This window comes from Ambystoma mexicanum, chromosome 13, assembly GCF_040938575.1.
Source record: "Ambystoma mexicanum isolate Mex_15411 chromosome 13, UKY_AmexF1_1, whole genome shotgun sequence".
Lineage (NCBI taxonomy): Eukaryota > Metazoa > Chordata > Amphibia > Caudata > Ambystomatidae > Ambystoma > Ambystoma mexicanum.
The window spans coordinates 736,583,570-736,605,701 of NC_090938.1; the positions used below are offsets into that span (position 1 = coordinate 736,583,570).

General features: G+C 47.2%; 1 protein-coding gene across 1 annotated transcript in view; it reads right to left on the reverse strand.

Annotated features, from left to right (window-relative positions):
• CFB (complement factor B) overlaps positions 1–22,132 on the reverse strand; it is a 254,630-nt gene that overhangs the window by 189,988 nt on the left and 42,510 nt on the right. The window contains exons 5-6 of the mRNA XM_069635005.1: positions 18,427–18,525; positions 17,865–17,998 (exon numbers count right to left, since the gene is read on the reverse strand). Coding sequence (XP_069491106.1) covers positions 17,865–17,998; positions 18,427–18,525 — 233 coding nt within the window. The remainder of the gene's footprint in view (positions 1–17,864; positions 17,999–18,426; positions 18,526–22,132) is intronic.

A 22,132-nucleotide genomic window follows, 5' to 3' on the forward strand; every position in this document is an offset into this window, starting at 1 on the left:
GCCACAAGCTGGGTCCGGGCTTCCTCGCCACGTGCCCTGTCCCCTCCCATGGGCAGCGCCTGTGCCTGTGGTTGGGGATGTGGGGGCACCACCATGTCCATCGGGACGCCCTGCCGTGTTGCAACATTGTGCAGGACACATGCTGCCACAATGATCCTGCACACTACTGGTGGTGCATAGAGTAGTTGCCCACCAGAGCGGTCAAGGGAGCGGAAACGTGACTTGAGCACTCCAAATGTGCGCTCCACTATGGCCCTGGTTGCAATATGGGCGGCGTTGTATCTTACCTGGGGTGGTGTGGTGGGGTTCCGGATTGGCGTCATCATGTGGTTGCTCAGAGGGTAGGCACTGTCCCCTGGGGAGGTGATAATAGTTGAGATTATTAGGGTTTGGATATTTGTCTGTGTGTCTTGCATGCATGTGCAAGGGCATTTGTACTGACCTAGGAGCCGTGTGTCGCCATGCTGCCCAGCTTCCAGGGCCCGGCTCAGGGCGGACATTCTGTATATGAAACTGTCATGGGTGGAGCCAGGGTAGTTTGCACAGACAGAGGTGATGATTCCCTTTGCATCGCATACCACCTGTACATTGATGGAATGCCAGTGCTTGCGGTTTCGGTAGATGTGCTCAGTGGCCCTAGGTGGACGTAGGGCCACATGGGTGCAATCTATGGCACCGAGCATTTTGGGGAAGTGTGCCACCCTGAAAAAATCCAGGACAACGGCCTGCCTTTCTGCGGGTGTTCTGGGCATGTATATGTGCCTGCGGACTGAGGGGCGCGCTGTCATGATTGCCAGTACCTGGTGTAGGCAGCGTGACTGCGTGGCCTGTGAGACCCCCTCCACTATGGCAGTGGCCCGTTGAAATGACCCGGTGGCCAAAAAATGCAGGACATTGAGCAGCTTCTCCAAGGGGCTCAATGCTTCGGAGCAAAGGGTGGGGGATGTAAGGTCATCTTCCCACTCCCTGACCAGGTCTAGGATGATGTGGGGTGGAAACCTATACCTGCCATAGACCTGGTCGTCAGGCATCCCAAAAAGGCTTGTCCGTGGTGCGAAAATGCGTGCCCTGGCTATTCTCCTCCTCCTGCTGTGTCCCACGATCAGTGCTGCGACAAATGGGGCATTCATCGTAGCTGTATATACGCGTTTGTTGTTTGCGCGCACTTTTATGCCGTGCGCGGGTTTCCCGTATTCGGATCCATGAATACGGGTTGTTCGTGTGTGTGTGTGGGCGTTCCGTGTAGTTCCCTGCAGTACTTCCCCAGTTACGCCTTCTTTTTCACGCGTTGTTCCCCATTCCGCGTGTTACGCCCACTGTTCCGCCCACTTTGGTTGTGTGCGCTGCGCTATGTGTGCTTTTGCTGTGCGCGTAGCGCACGCCGTGTATGCCTGCGTGTGCCAAGGCTGGATTGGGCGCACGGACAGCGGGAAACACACGCAGTGTCTTCCTTGAATTTCTCACGCTTGCGCTCCCTTGCGCCTGCTTGCGCATGGATTTTCGGCGCACGTTTGTTCCATGAATCGGCCCCTAAATGTATTTACTATTTCTAAACCTGAAAGCGGCTTTTGACCATGTTCCCAAAACAGAGCTAGGGAAGTGCCTACAATATTATGGAATTCTCCCTAATATGTTAAGGGGTGTAATGGGGTTATAGACTGATAGGAGTGCTCTAGTCCATTGAGGCTCAGGGGTCGGAGAAAAGAGGCTCCTTCACATTGGGAAAGGGTGTTTTCTTGCCCCTTTACATTTTTTGTACTGATATAAAAGAGCCCGGCTGAACAGGGTGCCCCGCATTTAAATTGTTGTAAGACTGGAGTCTTGCTTGATGCAGACGATGCTGTCCTCATCTCTAGAAGACCGCTGGGATTGAGGAAGTAGATCTATCTCTTCTGGAAAATTGTCCTGGCAACGGTATGGAGATAAACCTTATGGAAACAAAGTCAATGGTCTGTAGTACATAGAAAAGGAACATGGGTAGTTTTAGAAAAAAGATAGAGAAAAAAGAGGTCATCTTTTTTTTACTAGCTTGGGTGGCGCTTTTCAGATGGTGGTACATGGACCCGTCAGATTCAAATGTTTTCTGTAAACCGGCTATGGCTGTTAGGGAGAATTCTAATTTCTGTGCTAATTGCTTTCAACCTTACAGACCCCCAGCTCTTTTGCTGGACTTTAGGACTTTTTAATTTTAACCCTGGAGTGAGCCCTTTTTCTCACTGTGTTTTGACCTGATTTGGATTATGTGTTTCCTTTGTTTTTGGAGTCTGACAAACGTCAGAGGCCTCTACTTTTTTTTATGGTGACACACAGCACCTTCAGTGCAGTGTCACATAGAAATCCTTTAGATTTCTCATAAGGTTTAAATACCTTTTCATGTGTGAAGTACTGTTCCCAAGAATAGTAAAGTGTAATTGACTTTACCTTTTCTCTTTCTAAGTCCAGCACACACCATCTTATGTGGAGTGCTGGGGGGTTACTTAGCAGCCCCTTATTGTACCTACTCATGTAACATTTTTTATGTTACCCTCACTACTTTAAATGGCTGGTGGCAGTGGTTTAATGTTCCTACAATTGTGCTTTTCTACCGCAGGCTGAAGTCTCAGCTGCAGTATAGCACCCATGGGTGACCATTTTGTCAAAAATGGCCCGGGATTCTATTTTCACCGTTTTCTGTTTGCGGGGTCTTTCTTGGGTTTTACTCTGCGCGCCAAGCCAGGTTTGAGCCATTTGTTCATTTTGCCTTTGGCGGGCTTCCGTACTGAAACCCGCCTCTGGCTCCAGTGTGCCTGGAAGGGCAGGAAGGGAGGGTGGTTCCCGAAACTCCCCTGTCCTTTGTCTTTAGGAATGCCTGAATGCACCCAGTCTTGATTGGCTGGCTGGCTGTCCTTTCAGACAGCCACCCTGCTGTTTGAGTGACCACTGGGAAGAAAAACCAGAAGAAGAAACCGTGAACAAAGCTTGACCTTTGAATTTCCCAGTGAAGCCCTGCTGCTGCACTGAAATTCCTTTTTCTGATCGACAAGAGAAGCTCTGGAAGGGACGACTTCTTCCCTTGGGTTAGTGGTACCAACTAACCCTGAGACGAACTCCACTGGACCATCTTACCCGACTGGCTGTACTTCTTTGCTGCTGCAGGAACCGAGTGTCAGGGGTCAAGAGATAGTCGAGTGCAATGTCTGTGATCTGGCCAGAAGCACCACAAGACTCCTAAAGACCCTCCAGAAGCAGGACGACCCAAGCTCGTGTCACCTGACCAGAGTGCAGGACTCAAGGAGTGAAGGAAGCCCAACCAGTGCTGTTTACCAAGCGCTGAAACAGCGGAGTGCTGCTGAACCGAAAAAAGTGCCTGTAGCTGCTGTCGACCTCCAAATTGCTGCCACAGAAGTCCTCTAGATGTCCTCTCTCTTGGCCCCACGACTGAGGCCCAGGAACCCAGGATCTACATTGTTGCAACCAGACAGAAGCCAGCTGGACCACTCTTCTTCTAACCAAAGGTACTGTTCTGACTTGGGGCTTTGCTCTTCTCAGCTGAGACTTGCAGTAGCTACTTTGCTAGAGTTGATATCAGCTCTACCCTTCACAAGTGTAACAGCTTGTGATCCTACAGTGATTTTTCTTCAAACAAACTCTCTAACTTTGTGCAAGACGTCTTTGCTATCTAAGAAGTGTCTCAGCTCCATAGACGGTGTTCCAATTAACTTTGACTGTCCTTGCTCCCTGCAGACTCTTCTAATACATTTCACTTTGATATTTACTATCCCTCAGAGGTGACTTGGTATTTAACCATTATTGCTGGGAAAGGGTTTTGTCTAGACTTCACTGGAAGATTTAAGCATGTATATGCTCCGAGTACCTGTTTACCTTCCTCTAACCTTTCCTTTCTGCAAACCTCAGAATCTACAAAGTGTACTAGTGATATATAAATGCCATTACTGTACTTGTTAGGGAAGTCACCTCAGGGTGTAGGAAGTGTGTGAAAAGCATCTCTAAATAGTATCTACTAGCTATGTGTTGATTCTGGAAAAGTATTTTAAAGTATGTTTGACTGTCCTTTTTAAAGAACGCTTATTTAAATACTGATGTTAAATAAATAAATAACTATTTATAACTAAAACCTTGAGTGTAAGTGTTACTTGTAATTGTGAATTCCATTGCTACAGCTCACATTTACCCCTCTTGAGATAAGCCTGGCTGCTCAGTCACGCTACCAACGTGTGTAGTACAGGCCTATACCAAAAGGTTGGTTACCTAATACCAAGGGGACAAGGGTTGTGTTGTCTCCCACAGGGTTACTACATCAATTCTTGCCTATCAATGGCCAAGTTCATGTACCCTATTGTTAAAAGATCACTACCCGCTGTGACAATTCCGCTCGGCTGACCCTTATGGGGCCAAAATCTGGGGCATCTAAAATATCCCCAATTTGGAATGCATACAGAACAACTTTTTGAAGAGAATAGTTGGTTTGGCCATTATATAACATACCATTAATATGCAACCACTTTTGCATTGAGTAGAGGTTGTTCTTCACCTAATCTGGTCAATCATAGAGAAGAATTAAAGTTGAATGTTGCCTTGTGTAAGGAATTCATGGTGGTAACATTAAGACAGACACAAGTGATCACAGTTCAAGGGGTGTTTATTAAACTGTCAATGCAGGATGGAAAAACGCCTAATCTAAGCCTAAATCTAAGATGGGAGCAAGTTTCGACTTGTCAATGTAAAAGGCCTATACTTTTAAAAAAACTATTGCCAAATCCTTACAATTACAGAAAGAGTGTCAGATAGGGTTTTCAATAAAGAAAGATGTGTTCACAAATAATAAATTGGGGGTCTCCCTTCCCCATGTTTTGAGCACAGGACAAGGTGGGTCTCCTGAGCACAGTACACACTCGAGCTTTCTCAGCACGAGCTGACAGTTCCGTACCAGCTATCAGGGTCTTCGATGGTTGTCCCTTTTCGATCAAAAGTCTCTTGCCTTGGACGGCCTGATGTATTCAGAAACAAAACAAACAAACAAAGAGTTCCTTTCCAAATTGGCCTTTGGGGGATGGCTTTTCACCCTTCGATCTCCCTCGGTCGACCTCGGATCCAAATGTCAAAGGGGGTGACAATCCACTTCCCCTGGTCTTACTATACTTCTTGCATTCACAAATATGAATGTCTTTTTATACAGTTCCTCGGGGTTCGCCCCTTTTGTTGGCGTCCCTCTGCCGGCTTCACTATTGCCACATTTTACAAAACAGTTCATTGTGGACACCCCTCGGTCGGGTTCACTCCTGTCAAAATACTCTATGGGACTTTAGACTTCGCACCTTCTCATTAGCATCCCTCTGTCTGGTTCACTCTTGCGAAACGTTACAACACAGTTTATGCGCTAATTTCACCAAGCGGGATTCATCTCACTTTACTTCACAATCATCTGTAGGTCAAAGATTTTCGACGGTGGATAGGATTTTAGAAAGACCCCTGTATGACCACTTTGACCCCTTTTTGCCTCTTCCCGTGGCCTTATGGTTATGGTAGTTTCTACCATTGGGTAATTGCCCAGAGTTTCCTGCGTGACCACCCACGTGATGCCAGACTCCTCTGTTGCTGGTTTTCCCCCTTTTCCATCAATAGTTTCTTTAAACCTTTTAAACTTCAAATTAGCCATTGGCTACTTTTCGTTCAACACAGTTTGGTTTTCTTATCGACTCCCCCCTCGAGTCACCGGCTGTGATGAACCTCTTGGCTTTCTTTCTCTTTGGAGTCAAGGCTGGTACCACAGTGAAAAGCATCTGTGCCCGGTTTGGTAATCAGAGGAGGTAGGTCTCGTGTACTGTTGACATCTGCTGCAAAAAACGCTGGCTATTGTTTGCGGTCTTATGATTCCATTTGCGGAGGTTTTACTGGCCGTTAGTCGGAAAGGGCAAGGTCGCTTCTCTCAATGTCACCCTGTCGGTATGCGCTGTCTTTCTCCTCCTCTTGAACTGCTGTGCTGAGTTAGCTCTCACGTCATGCGGTCTGCCTTGCTCGACCTGTGCTATTGTGCTCTACCTTTTATCCCTGTGGGGAAGTGAAAGAGCCGTCGGGAGTGTGTGATTCTGGTCTATTGCCTAACTTTGTCTGTTCTTGTATTGGGACATGTCAGGTAAACGGCTCTGGTATGAGTCTGTTGTCTTTCGTGTTATGCGAAAGTGTTTGTGTCGGAAAAGAGGGGGGGTAGTGTTTTGAGATATCCTACGTAGTGGGATGGGGAAAAGGTGTTGAAAGAAGGGGGATACTGCATCTCACCGTCGGTGTCCCACTCCCCAAGGACCCCCCATTAAGGGGATCCTCCCATACTGGTCCAGCACCAGGAACTGGATCCAATAGTGATGGCCGTGTCCTGGCCACTTGGAAGACAGGTCCCTGGGGAACAGCCAGGGAGACACCTTCAGGTTTCTCACATATCCTTCCCTTATGCAAGGTGGATAAACCTGTTTTTTTTGTTAGATTTCCTGTTGTTAAGACTGGCCAAAGAACAGGGGTCAGCGATGTCCAGGCACTCTTGCATATTCCATTGATCAGTTTTAATAGGTGGAAGTGAAGGGATCTTATCTGACTCTACAATAACCTATGAATTGGGTTTCAAAAGATTTATTGGGTGTCACTGGTTCTGAGTTTTCCACAATCCCATACTGGAGAGTTTTGGGAGTCGTAACTTTCCTGCCAGGACCTCTGGGGCTGAAAGTCTGTGAAGGGGGGGTGGAGATTAGTGTAAGAGAGTAGAGAAGATGGGAAAGTCTCGCCCCAGAATAACTTCCTCAGGGAGCACTGGAATTATAACTGTTGGTATTTCACAGGACTTGCCCCGGATTTCTAGGTGTACTGGTATTTTAGGATAGATGTCATTGGGCCTCATTACGAGTCCGGCGGCAACCAGCCGTTTTTTCCGGCTCGGTTACCGCCGGACTCGCATTACCATTCCACCTCCGTGACTCCCGGATTTACCAGGGCATTACGACCCTGGTGTCCCGGGAATTCCGGAGGCGGAATTCGGTAAATCCCCATTCCCATTGAGTCCCATAGGACTCAATGGGAATGGGGAAGTGGAAACACCGGCACCATCTCGTGATGGTGCTGGTGTTTCCACGTCCGCCTGCAGGCGGGCGGTGTTAAACCCGCCAGGTCAGACCTGGTGGGAACGCCACCTCCCGCCTGCAGGACTCGAGATCGGGCAGTCCGGAATTAACAGTGGCGGGGGGTTTACCGCCACTGTTATTTCCGGACCGCCCGACCCGTAATGAGGCCCATTGTCTCCATGTACACAAGTTACTCAGATTAGGGTTGCATGGTTTAGGTCTTGTGGTGTAACTAAATTGGCCCCTATAGCAGTCTTCTTACTACTCGAGTTCATTAAGGCCTTTATCTGTTTCCCATTCACCCAAGCCTTTTCATAGGTGAACTCGGTAGGGTTTTGACATAAGCAGATTCTAAAGGTCTCTAGCTCTTCCTCAGCATCTTCCTACTCTTCACCCTTGAATCAGCCTGTTTCGATAGGTTTGTCTTTTATATTCTTTGGACATTGTCTAGCTAGATTTCCGGTTCCTCTACAGGAAAAACAGACTAGACGAGGTGGTTTGCTTCCTTTTACTTCCTCCCTTCTGCTTTCATCTTTAGGTTTTGGATCAGGTTTCTTGATCTCTACTCTTTCTCGAGGCAACCCTTCCTTGACTCTATATGACCCACCCTTGTTTATATATTCCCTGGGGTTTAGGGCGATGGATAGGTTTATGATCTCTTCGATCTTCCCATTGATGGGCTGGCTGGAAGTCTTTAGCAGCATCCGAGTGGTTTCGCGCAGTCTCAATGGCCGTGGCTAGGGTAGGTCGATTTAATTGAAGGACGGATTTTTGCAATAAAGGGGGTACGCAATTTGTAAATTGTTCTATTGTAATCATCTTGGTCAGTTCTTCTAGGGTTTTATTATTAGTCCATAGGGTCACAATATTTTTCACCTGTTCGCCCATCTCTAAAGGAGTATCTCCTGGGTTCAAACTAATGGCTCGTAATTTTTGTCGATAAAAATTGCAGGTTTGCCCTACTCTTTTCAACAAGCCTTCCTTGATGGAGAGGAGGGAGGCTCCCTGCGCAAGGTTGAGTAGTTGATAGGAGGTTTGGAGTTCCCCTTTTAACAAGGGTCCCAAATAGCATTTCTTAAGGTTCTCTCCCCACCCAAGTTGTTCGGCCAGGCGTTCGAATTTTAGGAAAACATTTCCAAAATCTTTGCCTTCAGATATGGTTGAAGTACGTCTTGTGGTAGTAAAGGCCTTGCTTGCAATTCAGTTAGTCTAGTTTGATTTTCCTGGAGCCTTTCTTCGGCTTGTATCTGATGGGCTGTCAATTGGGTGATGATATTGGCTAGATCAGTCATTTCCTCTGGAGGTTTAAGGGATACCCCTGTGGTGTCTGAATCAGAAAAGAAACAACTCTCAAACCCTCCGGATAAGGTTTCGGAGTCCTTTGATTCTGCGTCTGTCGAAGGAGTGGACTGGGCTAGATTAGATTTTAACCCAGATGGTCCGCCACCGATGGAGACTGAATGCCATGGAAAATAAAGGCTTGGAACGTGGAGGATTTAGAGCCCTGGGTCTGATGAAAGAAAAGACCAGTCAAACGTTTTGAATTATTCGGTCCCACTGTTGTATGTTATAATGAGAGAGCGGGAGGGTATCTAGTAAGACTTGAGTCTTAAAGAACATTTCCTGTTGACTAGATGGAATATGTAACTGAGAGGACAACACCTCTTTTAAGGTGGATTCACGGTCAGAATCTAGGAGATCAACTATTTTATTTTCCCCTTCCGGTGGTACCACAATTATTAGCATGGGTTTCAATTCATATCAGTTGAATCAAATCTAACTCCTGACACCATATCTAAGGAACTCATGGTGGCAACAGTAAAGACAGACACAAGTGATCACAGTTCAAGGTTGTTTATTAAACTGTAAATGCAGGGTGGAAAATGCGTAACCTAAACCTAAATCTAAGATGGCAGCAAGCTTTGACCATCTAATGAAAAATAAGGCAGTCCTTGTGGCGTCTTGTCAAAGTAAAATGCCATTGGGGGCCACAATCCACTTCCCCTGGTTTTACTATACTTCTTGCATTCACAAATCATAATGTCTTTTTAAACAGTTCCTCAGGGTTTGCCCTATTTGTCGGCCTCCCTCTGCCGGGTTCACTCTTGCCAACGTTTACAAAACAGTTCACTGTGGACCCTTGGTCGGGTTCATACCGGTCAACACACTTTTCATAGGGACTTCATGCCTCGCCCCGTTTTGTTAGCATTCCTCGGCCGGGTTCACTCTTAACAGCATTTACCAACAGTTCACTATGGACATCCCTCGATCGGGTTCACTCCTGTCATTATACTCTATGGGACTTCAGACTTTGTCCCGTCTCGTTAGCATCCCTCTGCCGGATTCACTCTTGCCAACCTTTGCAACACACTGTTCCTGCGCTAATTTCACCAAATGGGATTCATCTCCCTTTCTTTCACAATCATCTGTTAGTCAAAGACTTTCGAAGATACAGAGGATTTTACAAGACTTCTGTATGACCACTTTGACCTCTTTTAGCCTCTTCCCAAGGCCTTCTGGTTACGGTAGTTTCTACCATCGGATAAGCCACGTGGTGCCAGACTCCTGTGTTGCTGGTTCCCCCCCTTTTCCATCAATAGTTTCTTTAAACCTTTCAAACTTCAAATTAGCCATTGGCTACTTTTCGTTCAACACAGTTAATTTTTTCTTATCGAATCTCCCCTCGACTCACCGGCTGTGACGAACCCTCTTGGCTTTCTTTCTATTTGGAGTCAAGGTTGGTACCCCGGTTTAGTAATCAGTAGAGGAGGGTCTTGTGTACCGCTGACATCTGCTGCAACACACGCTGGCTATTGTTCACGTCCTTATGATTCCATCTGCGGAGCTGTTAGGGAGAATTTTCAGTTTGGTGCTGAATTCCTCCCACCTTGGAGCCCCCCAGCTCTTTTGCTGAACTTCGGGACTTTGCACTTTTAATTCTATGTGTTTCCTGTGTTTCTTTTGGTTTCTGGAGTCTGACAAACTCCATAGGCATCTTTTTGCATTGTGTCACACAGCACCTTCAGTGCAGTGGCACAAGGAAGTCTTTCAGATTTCCCAAAGGTTTAAATACCTTACTCTTAGATAACTACTGTTTCCAAGAACATTGAAGTGAAATTGACTTTACTCACGTTTGTAATTTTCTAGACCCAGCACACACTATCTTACCATAGGGTGCTGGAGGGGTTACTAAGTATCCCCTTTGTCTAGTTTCTCATGTAACATTTTTATGTTACCCTTTCCACAATTAATTGCTGGTGGCAGTGGTTTACTTTTAACTACCGTTAACTACCGTTGTGTGTTTTTACCACGGGCTGCGTTCGCAGCTGCAGTACAGCACCCATGAGTGGCATTTTTGTCAAAATGGCCCCAGTATTCCATTTTCACCATTTCTTGTTGCAACAGTCCTTCGTGAGATTTACTCTGCCTGCCAAACCAGGTTTGGTCCCTTTATTCACTTTGTCTTTGGTGGGATTCACAAATAAAGCCTGCCCCTGGCTCAAGTATGTCTGGCGGGGCAGAAAGAGAGGGAGGTGCCTGAAACTCCCAGTGCTTAATCCCATTGGTTACAGGAATGCACCCAAAGTTGAATGGCCAGCTGGCTGTCCAGCAAAGACAGCCACCCTGATGTGTGATTGACAGCTAGGCTGGAATGACTGGGAGAAACCTGCATAAAAGGCGAGGCTTTTTGGCTTGGAAGGCAGAGTCGACCACTGGACGAAGGAATCAGAAGAAGAACTTGGAAGAGACGCCTGCTGCAATTCCTGGACCGTTGGTTTGCCCGATGAAGCCCTGCTGCTGTGCTGAAGCTCAGAATTTGCCTCGACTTGAGAAGCCCTGCAAGGACGACTTCTCCCCTTGAGTTGGCGGGACCAATCAACTCCAAAGTAAGCCCATCTGGACATCCTCTTGAAGCTGGTTGTGATTCCACTGCCATTGCTGCTGGAACAAAAGAGCCACGGAGAGGAGCACCAGATTGTGTGTGTTGCTTTTAAGTCGGACCCGAGCTCCAGGAAATTCCTCCGGACTCCCAGGAAGCAGGACTGACCGAGCCTCAGCCACTGCAACAGAGTGCTGGACCCCAGATGCAAGGAAGGTCCGAAGTGGATCCGAGAACCGCAGTGGTGCTATTTGCTTGAGACGCGAGAAGCTGAAATATTGAAGTGCCACAGATTTGAAGATTGCCGGTTTCTGTTGCTGACTGTTCCATTGCAGAGCAGGAGTCCCCAGAAATCCTCCCTCTTGTCCCCAGGACTGAGGCCCAGGAACAAGATCTGCAGAGCTGCACAGGAACAGAACCGAGCTGCCACCTTTTTCTTCTAATCAAAGGTATTAGAATTTACCTCTTGTCGTGTAGTCTTACGTGTTCTCAGTGGAGACTTACCTTGGTTGCTTTTGATAGAGTTGCTTGCATCTAACAGTTTGTGGTCCTACATTGATTCTACTTTTCTACAAATATTTCTAAAACATTGTGCAAGTCTTTTACTTACCTGCAAGAAGTGCTTCAGTCTACCTTGACTTTTGCTAAACTTAACATTGGCTGTCTTGGCTCCCTGAATGACTCTTCTCTCCTCTGCTTATGTGTTTTGCCTTCCTTCCAGGAAAGGGTTACCTGACTTTGCATTGGGGAGGGGGGGGGTTTAAAAAGTACTTACTTGATTCAGAATATTTGCGTGATCTCTTGTCTTATTCTGAAACCTCTTTTCTTTGACACTCATCTAAGTAATGCTCTAAGCGTACCAGTGATATAATAATGTCCACAGTGTCCTATCTTTTGAAGTCACGTGAGGGTGTAGGAAGTGTCTGTGGGCCATTCCAAATGGGTACTTGCTGATTTAGAGAAACTAAGAATGTGTATTTTGAAGTGCATTTGTGTGTTACTATTACATTGCTCTTTCTGAAGAAGGCTTATTCAAACTGACTGTTAAATAAATTAATAATTGTTTAATCAAGAAACTTTGAGTGTGAGTGTCTATTTGGATAATTGTCACTGTGAATCTCTGTGTATCCACCCTACTGCTCATATTGACCCCTCTTGAGATCAGCCTGGCTGCTCAGTCACACTACCAACCTGTGTAGTACAGACTTATACCATAGGTTGGGTTCCTAGTGCCAGGCGGCTACGGTTGTTGTAGTGCGCCCAGAGGGTACTGCTCCAAATCTTACCTAACAGGAGCTTTCACAGGCCTTGGTCGGAAAGGGCAAGGTTGCTTCTCTCCTTGTCAACTCTTGGTATGCGCCGGCTTTCTCCTCCTCTTGAACTGCCGTGCTGATTTAGCTCTCACGTCATGCGGTCTGCCTTGCTCTACCTGTGCTATTGTGCACCCCCTTTTATCCCTGTTGGGAAGGGAAAGGGCCATCAGGTGTGTGTGATTCTGGTCGATTGCCTGACCCTTGTATTGGGACATATCAGGTAAACACCCCTGGTGTTAGTCCATTGTCTTTCCTGGGGGGGAAAAGGGAAGGGGGATATGGCATCTTACCCGTCGGTGTCCTGCTCCCACTCCCCAAGGACCCCCCATCCAGATGATCCTCCCTCACTGGTTCCCCCCCCTTGAACTGGATCCAATAGTGATGGCTGTGTCCTGGCCACCTGGATGACAGATCCACACGGCCTAGCCAGGGAGACACCTTCAGGTTTCTCACACTTGGCGCATGCATGTATAAAGACACCTTGTACACATGCTTCGGTCCACACTCAGTGGCGTAGCATCAAATTCTATGTCCCTGGTAAAAGAGCATTATAAAATGAGAATGCTTGAGGAGGTGTATGGGAGCCCATGCGATGATCAGTATCTGACATCTAAACCTTTTGGCTTTGAAATATACCTAGACAGTCTGTATCCTCAGCAGAAATGCAATCTGCAGCTGAAAATTGGTGTAGGGGGACTGCGTTTCTAATGTAGGTTGTATGTACAATGGTGCACATACAACTCACTTTTTTTTGCCCCAATCCAATGAATTTGCAAAATCCCAATTTGATACCCTGCTCATATAATGAGAGTGGGATGGTTTTGCCTTCTGCCTGATCGCCATGTAAGTCATCAGAGCACGAGGATGTTGGATTTCTGTGTGTGCATTTGCAGACTTTCTCGATATCCAGTTATAGTATCGGTGCATAAGACACAGAATTTCAAAACAGAGAATAAAATGGAATACAATGATCTATTTTATTCTCTGATTATAAACTAGTGCCTTTTCGGTTAAATGTTTATTTCAATACTATTCACTAAATGTGTGAAGCTTTTAGGCAGAGGAGGAGTACGTTTACTCCATAATCCAAACAATGTTTGATTTGTTTTTGTGATTTTGATATGGAATTGTTTATTTTACTATTATTTATTTAATGCTGTTAGGTGTCATTGCTGTAAACCTGTGTATGTGATTTTAGGTTTCAACTTTGATTGGGTACTGCCGAATAAAGTGTTTGACTGAGTACTGACTTGTCTTTGTGTTTGTATGTGTGTGTGTGTCTGTGTGTATGTACCGTCGCATCTGAAGCATCCAGCTGCCAGTGGCAATCAAACATAGAGCTATATCACCTGGGATGGTAGAAACACAAGGTGGTGCAGGCTTGGGGAAAGAAGGGGAGGGAATAGAGAGCAAGAGGAAGGATTGGAGAGTGGGGATGGCAAATTTAGGAGAGTGAGAAAGCGAGAGAAGAAGACAGAGATTGAGAACATGGGATGATGGATGGGAAAAAGGAGAGGAGAACAAAGAGGGCAGGAGGGGAGAACCAGAGAGTAGGGGAGAGAGAGAGAGTTGGATGGGAGAGGAAGAGGGGCAACATGTTAGTGGAGAAAGGGGAGATAAAGAGAACACGGGGTGAGAGAAAGCGCAAACACTGTGTGGCAAGAGGACAGGATTGGAAAGTGAGGTCGTCAGAGAGGAGAGATGTGCTTGAATTCCCTTACAGCAGATCTGGCAAAGGCCACCTGAAGCAATAAGAGACACTTTTATGCCCCTCGTTGTGACATGGCAAAGCCACCCCCACGCCCCCTAATGAATCCCGGCAGAGGCATTTAATAACCCCCCAGCACCAGGCTGAGGCACCTGTACACCCATCCACCACCACCCTCAAAGCAACCTGCAGAGGCACCACCCAAGCGCTACGCTCAGGTGCCCCAATCCCTTTCAGCTCTCCCACAGCACTAGTAGAGACACTCACTGCGCCACAGCATTGGGTAGAGACTCTTACAGAACCCCCCGCCATACAGACAGGCACTCGTGCCCCACCAAATTCCAAACAACTTCTGCACCTACCGAAGAACCCTACACAGGCATCCATGACACATCCAAGCACCCGACAGAAACAGCCACAGTCATTACCGGCCTTGAACCACCAGGCAGAGGCATCCGCCTAGCCCACAGGCACCTACCTGGCTGAGGAACCCACAAACTCCCTTTCAGCACCCCCTGAAAGCAAGAATGCAGCAGATATCTAGGTTGTATGTATTTTTTGTAGGAAACATTCCTCTTGTTGAAACAGAAGCGCTGTGTAAAAGGAGCAACAGTAAATGAGTAATCCTGTTTCCTGGTGCTCTACAACCACATAGTGGTGTAATATAAGGGAAACAACCTGCGGCTGACGATCAGAATGTTCTTTGTTAGTTTCTGACATGTTTTATCGGTTTTATGGCCCTGCAGAGATCTCCAGTAGGCACCTGCCGTATGCCTGGGGTTCCTAGGATTCCAACAGCAGCTCCAGTGATGGTGTCCAAATGCTGTGGGAAACTGGGGTGCCACTGAAGAAGGTCAGAAGAAGTGATGAAGAGTCTACTGCTGGGACTGGTGTGCTATGAGGGAACAACTGTTCCGGTGGCACAACATTGATCAGGCAACAGCAGCAGGAAAGAAGGTGTACCTTTCTCTGATACAAAAGTTCTTTGTAGATCATGTTTTACCAGGCTTGCAATGCACTTGTTGTTCTGTCCAGGTATTGATGCTCTCCTATTTCAGTGCTCTCCTCAGTGTGTCAGTTTCCGTGAAGGTTACACACTCCTGGCTCCCGAAGGTCAAGGCATTGATACAGCATGCAACTTGGTTGGCCCCACTGAGTAAAGGGAACAAGGCAATGCAGAGGGCACATTGTTTAGATCTGAGCTTCAGCATCCTAGCTTGGACTATTGTAACAGCCTCTTTCTCAATCTACCTGCCTCTACTCTCCACCTTCTGCAACTCTTCCAGAACAGGACTGCGAGACTTGTCCTTGGCCTCATGCCCAGGGATCGTATCTCTCCAGGTCTGAAATCTCTCCATTGGCTCCCAGTGGATGCAAGGATTAAATTCAAAACCCTCTGCATTGTCCACAAGGCTTTCTGGGGCCTGGGTCCAAAATACCTTCAGCTATCCCTCCGAAAATACCTCCCCTCTCGAGCTCTTCGCTCCTCTACTTCCAACTCCCTCAGGGTCAGTCGTTTTTCAAAGAAACGAGCTGGGGGTAGATCTCTGTCTTCGGCTGGGGCCTCCCTCTGGAACAGCCTCCCTGCCACTCTAAAACTTGAGGAGAACCATCTCCGGTTCTGGAAGCACCTCAAGAACTTCCTCTTTTCTTCTGCCTTCGCTTCCCCTCTCCCCTGATGATCTGTTCTCTCTTGGCACCATGCACCTGGCCACCCTCTGTCCTTCGGGCCCAGGTAGCTGCTCACTCTGCCACCCTCCAGCACTGCCTCTGGGCCACCCCTTGCACTGGGGTCTGTATCTGTACCCATACAGCCCCCCCCTTTTCTTCCTGCACTTATCAGACCTACCCTGTCTGCTGCCTTAACCCTAGCACTTGCAAATTGCTGGCTGCACTACCACTGTTTGTTGCCTTTATTATTTATTTATTGTTATTTATCCGTTTCTCCTCTGCTTCGCACTTTCCACTTCTCCCCCTTCCATGCACTTTTCTCCTCCCCCTCTCCCATGCACTTGCGCGTTCTCAATGTCACTGGGCCTAGTTAGATCGCTGTTTTCTTCTCCCCTGTTCCCCTCCCTTGCCTTGTCGCGCTCTGAAACACTTGTGTACGAGCGCGATAGAAATAAAATATCAATATCAATATCGGGAGACATCGGCATAGCTTTGCTGTTAGGAATGGTCTTTGACGGGCTACTGAGCTTCTGCCCAGCCATTCTTTGTTCAAGGCACCCTCTTTGAGTTTCGGGGACTCGTGCGTGCATTGAACAGAGCAATGTCGCAGAGCATCTTTATGGAAGGTTGGGAGCACAGGTGGATAGGGATATGCCCATTCAAATCGTTTTGTGGCCAACCAATCACTGGGGGCTTCCACATTCATTATTTATTGGGCTTTTCCCAGGCTTTGCATTTGGGTTCGTTTTCACAGTTGAAGCCCAATGCATCCTTTTACACTAATCTTAACCAAGCAGATTCAAAACTGAGCCAGCAACAGGGCTCAGTCAGGAAATATCTTTCCAAAGCTACATCACGTCATCGATGTTGCCCGTTAAGGGCTGATTTCCTGGCCTATATGTGCCACAACCATGTACATAACCAGGGCTGGCCATGGCCACCAGGGGAGTACAGTCTGCAAAACCAACGACACCTGGGCAATCTGCCAACAACCATTGGGACACTCACAGTCAATCATTTGAGAGTACTCAGAAAGGAAACAGAGTACTTGATTTACTGTGAGATTTAGGGTCCCTCAGGGGCAGGTCAACAGCCTCAGGGGTGAGTCTTCAGCTTACGGTTCATCTGGGAAGAGGGCAAATATCACAAAGGCCCATTGTCTGAGTACCACCTGGGACTTTCGGCCTAATATTTCAAAGACAGAACCATCTCTGAAAGACTGGCAGGGTCTGCTCGCCTCGAAAAGCATGATATGACTGTGGCAGAGCCAGGCACACGCCAGACTCCTACATTGCCACAAACTCATCTTGCGGCTTACTGTATTCAAGGCATAAAGTAATTCAGTTGACATTGTATTGGTGGGTTTACTAGTTATATGTCAGAATGTCAACATGCTCAATCTGACGAACTTCCCAAAAATTGTATTTTCGAAAGATGAATCGCTTTATGTTTACCCCACCACCGCCCCCACCATACTCCTTTCTTCCATTTCCACGGTCATCGTCCATCATCTTTTTCTTATTTTCTCTTCATGTTTGCTAACTTTTCCTTAACAGTATCAATTTATTGGCATTACGGCAATTTATCAAAAAACCGCAATGTGCAAAGGGTGTTCATCAGAACATGTTGGGCATTTTGTTGAAGACAGGGTTTACCTGCGATTTGCAGTCACATTTCTGGTACATTTCTTCTAAATACTAACTATAACTGTTATTCTAGCCTTTTCAAAACGTTATGCTGGAAAGGGAGTAGCACAATCTCTGGGGCTTCCTGTGAGTTTACCTGCTTACGGAGACAGGAAAGTTGAAAAACATTCAATTCGACACATGTTACAAGTAAGTGTCATTTCTGACCTGAGACCGAGCTAGTGCATCAGCTGTAGGCATGTGCCAGTGATGTCACTTCACTTCCAAAGATGTTCCTTCCCATAACGTCACTTTCTGTGCTCCCACGCCCTGAGACGTCACCTCGTCTAAGCATGTGACTTAATGCACCACCTTGAAGGAATACGGTCCCCCAGACCCCTGGCCACAGGATGTGCGTTTCTTGTGATATCATTCAATATTGAACTATACAGCAGTCAGCACACTCAATCATGTCAGAAGTAGCTGCATTAGTGTTGAGGCTTGCATGGTCCTGATTACCCCCGACCCCCACCCCTTCACTTGAGCCTCTCTTTCTCTCACCTTCTCTATCAGTTGAACGATACACTGCTTGGCCGCTTCAAAGTCCTCCTTCTCGATGCTTTGCGAAGCATCCAGGATGAAGTAGATGTTCATGTGCCCATCTGGCTGGATTTTAATTTTTCGCACCCCTGTCTCTGTTTCCAATTAAATAAAAATAAATATCTGTTATTGACCGTTTGACCTCCCTCGTCTCGACCTAAAAATAATGTATCCTGATCCTAATTCAAAATACATCCCCCCTTGTTTATTAACATTCCTATGATCACCACCCCTTTGCAACTTTTTGCACAACCCCTGTTAAATCATTGACCCCCCGCCCCGTTTTCCCAACAAATGGACAGTATTTAAACAATGCCCGAAAATGAAAGGGGAGATCCAGGGGTGTTGCTAGGTCTGGAAAAGATCCGGGGGCTACGCTAATGTCGGGATTCAGGGCTAGCTATAGCCTTTTCGTTGTAGCCCCTGAGCTTCTATCCAGGGCTACGATCAAAAGACCCGAGCTATAGCCCACTCCACCCCACTCCCAGGACCCCCTCTAGCAAAGCCTCGGGGAAGAACACACCTTCAGCCACCTTGTTGGGATCAGCGACCTCTATCGCAGCAGACAGGGAGGAGATGAAGGACGAAGCCACCTCTTCTGCGGTGTCGAAGGTGTATGGCTCTGGTGAGGAAAGACCAGCATCCAGTTAGACATACATAGAACATGTGTAGCATGGATATAGTTGCCTATGCTGAGCATGCTTAGGTGTTGTGCATACATACGTCTCTAAATTGAATGTGTGCGCGTGTTTCAGGCATCGACACATTGGAGAGGAGACATATATCTATACTGTAAGCATGTTAGACATTAGCTCATTTGAATGGCACAGAAGCATGCATGTCTGTCAAGAGGGAAAGAACATATCATTTGGTCTCCACTAAAGACAGTTAGCTGTAGTTGTCATGACCCGGTCTCTTACTTTCAGAACCAGACGCCTGTCCAGGCAATCTTGGAAACTGCTGTGGCGTTTATCACAACAACGAGATCGGGGAGGAAACTACAATTCCCTGCATTTCCGGGATGGAAGCAATCACGTGACTCACACGTTACGTGCCTCCCGTCTTTCCCATACTGCGGCTATTTGAACTGCTTTGGGATGCTTCTCTGGTGCTCCTTAACTGCCTTTTTGCATGCAAGTTAAGACGCACCTACGTCTCCTGTTTTCCTGGTACCCAGACTTTTGGATTGTTCAAACTAACTGCTTATTGTATTTTCCTTGTTCTGCTCCGTGACGCCGATTTTCCCTACCCGCAATTGCTTCCTGGCTCCCTGATCTACGGACTTCCTATTGACGTTGCTTTTGAATACTCCTTACCTGGCAACGTTGTGTTTCATTGTCCTGTTCTGCCCGGAACCTTTGAAGGCAATTGGTCCTGGCTTTCTTTCCGCTGAATACTCGAGTATTGGCCACTATTTATTGCCTTGTTATTCTACTCCTTTTTTTCTCACTGCATCAACTCTTTTCCCCTTCATGTCTTCACTACCTAACCAAAGGAGGATTTTGGACGCTTTGCTGCACTTTTCCATTAGCCAAGGGTGCACTTCACTAACTGGTGGATTACCTTGGACGCTCTGCTGTGATTCTCCTCTGGCTATTAGTGTACCACACATCTTGGTGAACTACCTGGGACGCTTTGCTGTTTTCTTTCATTTTCATTTTGGATTATTGGGACATTATTAGACGCGCCCTCGTGCCGTTCGGGTTAGATTGTTGGGACTGCCAAGTAATCTGGACCCTGATCATCCCTTCTTCTAACGTGGTCTTCACTGTCAAGTAGGTTCACCGCTGTCTCACTTCACATAGCAGGTAAGAGCGGGGTACCAAGGGAGGTGCTGCAGGATTTGTACCATTGAAGTTCTTGTTATTGAATTGTGACATTGTTTTTCTCCTAGCTCTGTTGCTGCTCCTGACTGTCCCCCAAGCCCCTGGCCTGACAGGTATATTATACCCTGCAGGCCGCGCTTTTGGGAGGAACGTTTTTCTGTCATCGGTCTACTGTTCTGCGGCTGTCTTGAACTATTTACGTTCCTTACCTCAGGCAGATTCACGACGAATTAAGGAGCCTATTTTATCTATCGTGATGGAGCCTGGGGCAGACCCTATGGCTGCGCTCATGCAGGCTTTTGCCACCCTGCGTACCGATATGGCATCTGCCCATGCTACGCTGAATCAGGGCATGGACATCCTACAGAGCTTTGTACAACTCTTACCTCATGATGAGGAATTCGGGGATGCCGCAGCAGTAACTCCTCCCCCGGTAGCACAACCCCAATCCCCTGCACCATCACTGTTAGTTATCCCTGGGCCTTTTCCCTTAGCCCTTCCGGAGCACTTCTCGGGTGATCCTAAGTCCTACCGGACTTTTATAAACCAATGTCGGCTTCATTTTCTGTGCCGACCCCTGGCATTTCCAGATGCCACCACAAAAGCTGCGTTTGTATTATTCCATTTGGGTGGTACAGCCGCTGCTTGGGCAAACCCTTTATTAGAAGCTAATGATCCGGCTCTCTACGATTTTGATGTATTGATACAGGCCATGAATGCCGTCTTTGATGCCCGTTACAAAGCCCAGGCATCTGATTAGGAGTTCTTCGCAATTACCCAAGGTAAACAAGAATTTCTGCCATATCTTGTCCGCTTCAACCAGTTGGCAGCTGAAACAACATGGCCTGAGCAAAAGAAAGCGGCAGTGTTCTATAAGGGGCTCTCTGAAAAACTCAAAGATGCTTTATCAACATTGTGCCGTCCCTCCCATCCGCTTTTCCTGAGCTGGTGGATTTGGTCTTGCAGGTAGACGCTCGGCTTCGCCAACGACGTGGAGAACGTCGAGTACATGACCTACGCCCCGATAAATCAGATCTATCCCTTACAAATTCTTCTCAAGTGGCCCCTATGCAAATTGGGGCCACTAGAGGACCACTCACTAAAGCGGAAAGAGAGAGGCGAATGGCAAACAATCTGTGTCTTTATTGTGGCCAATCCGGTCATTTCATTCGTGTATGTCCAAAAAGCCCAATAAAGACGGCGGGAAACGCCAAGGCTAGTCGCCGAACCGGAAGGATGAGTCTGTCTATGGACGGTTCGGGTGGATCTTTTCTGTCCTCACATATTTACCTGTTTATGACTTTCTCTTATGTTCCGGCCAATGTATCCTTTTCTTGTCCAGTGATGATAGATTCTGGTGCCAGTGGCAACTATATGGATATTAAATTGGCTAAACAACATGGTTTGCCTCTAATTCCAAAGGCCAGACCCAGAAGAGGTACAAGCCATCGATGATTCCCATCTAGTGTCCGTTCGTGTCACTGAAAAAACGGGTCCCATAATGATGTCCACTCCAGAGGGACACTCTGAATGGGTTTCTTTTGACCTCATTTCGACTCCCCAGTTTGGGGTCATACTTGGCTTATCATGGTTGAAAACCCATAATCCTACCATCGATTGGACCCGACAGACAGTACGGTTCTCTTCTGAATTGTGTACCAAACAATGTCTTTGAAATCATGATACGGCTATGTTGTCTCCCTGTCTGGCTATGGTGGCCAATATTACATCAATAAAAGCCACGTTACAAAGCCATACTCCTGAGTTACCCTCGGAATATTTGAGCTATGCAGATGTTTTTGACAAGGGTCTTTCTGAAAAACTCCCGCCACATCGTAGCTATGATTGCCCCATTGACTTAGTGCCTGGGTGTCACACTCTCCTGTGTCTCTGCAGGAGCGATGGACGAGCCTCCCTTGACCCCGAGTCATCACTTCCCCATTTCACCCGGAGGAATACCTGTCAAATACAAGGTGTACACTCAGACCTGAATTCACCCGATTCCCCTGGGCCCTTCCCTTCTCTTTACTGTGTGCTGTGATGTCCCCCTATGGGCTTACCTTGATCTTTAGTAGGGTGTGCACTCCATCCTGCATTTGCAGGGACGCGATTCACTCATGTGATTGGTGCCAATGTCTGTAGGCTGAGTTCAGATGCCAAACGCTGTTTTATGCCTTCACAGCGAGGCCGAGAGTTCAAGGTGCCAGTTTCTTCACTGGCTAGAAAGTCCTTCTCAAAAGTGAACGTTGAGCGGGGAATGCTGAGTGTCCAAAATTGTCTGTATTGTCTTTGTTTGCCGGTATTTTTGTGGGTGAGTAGCGCTGCATGTAGGAGCTAGCTGCTGGTAGGTTTGTGCAGCGCCTTCAATTCGAGCGCGCCTGGAAATGTCTCTCCCTTTCCCTT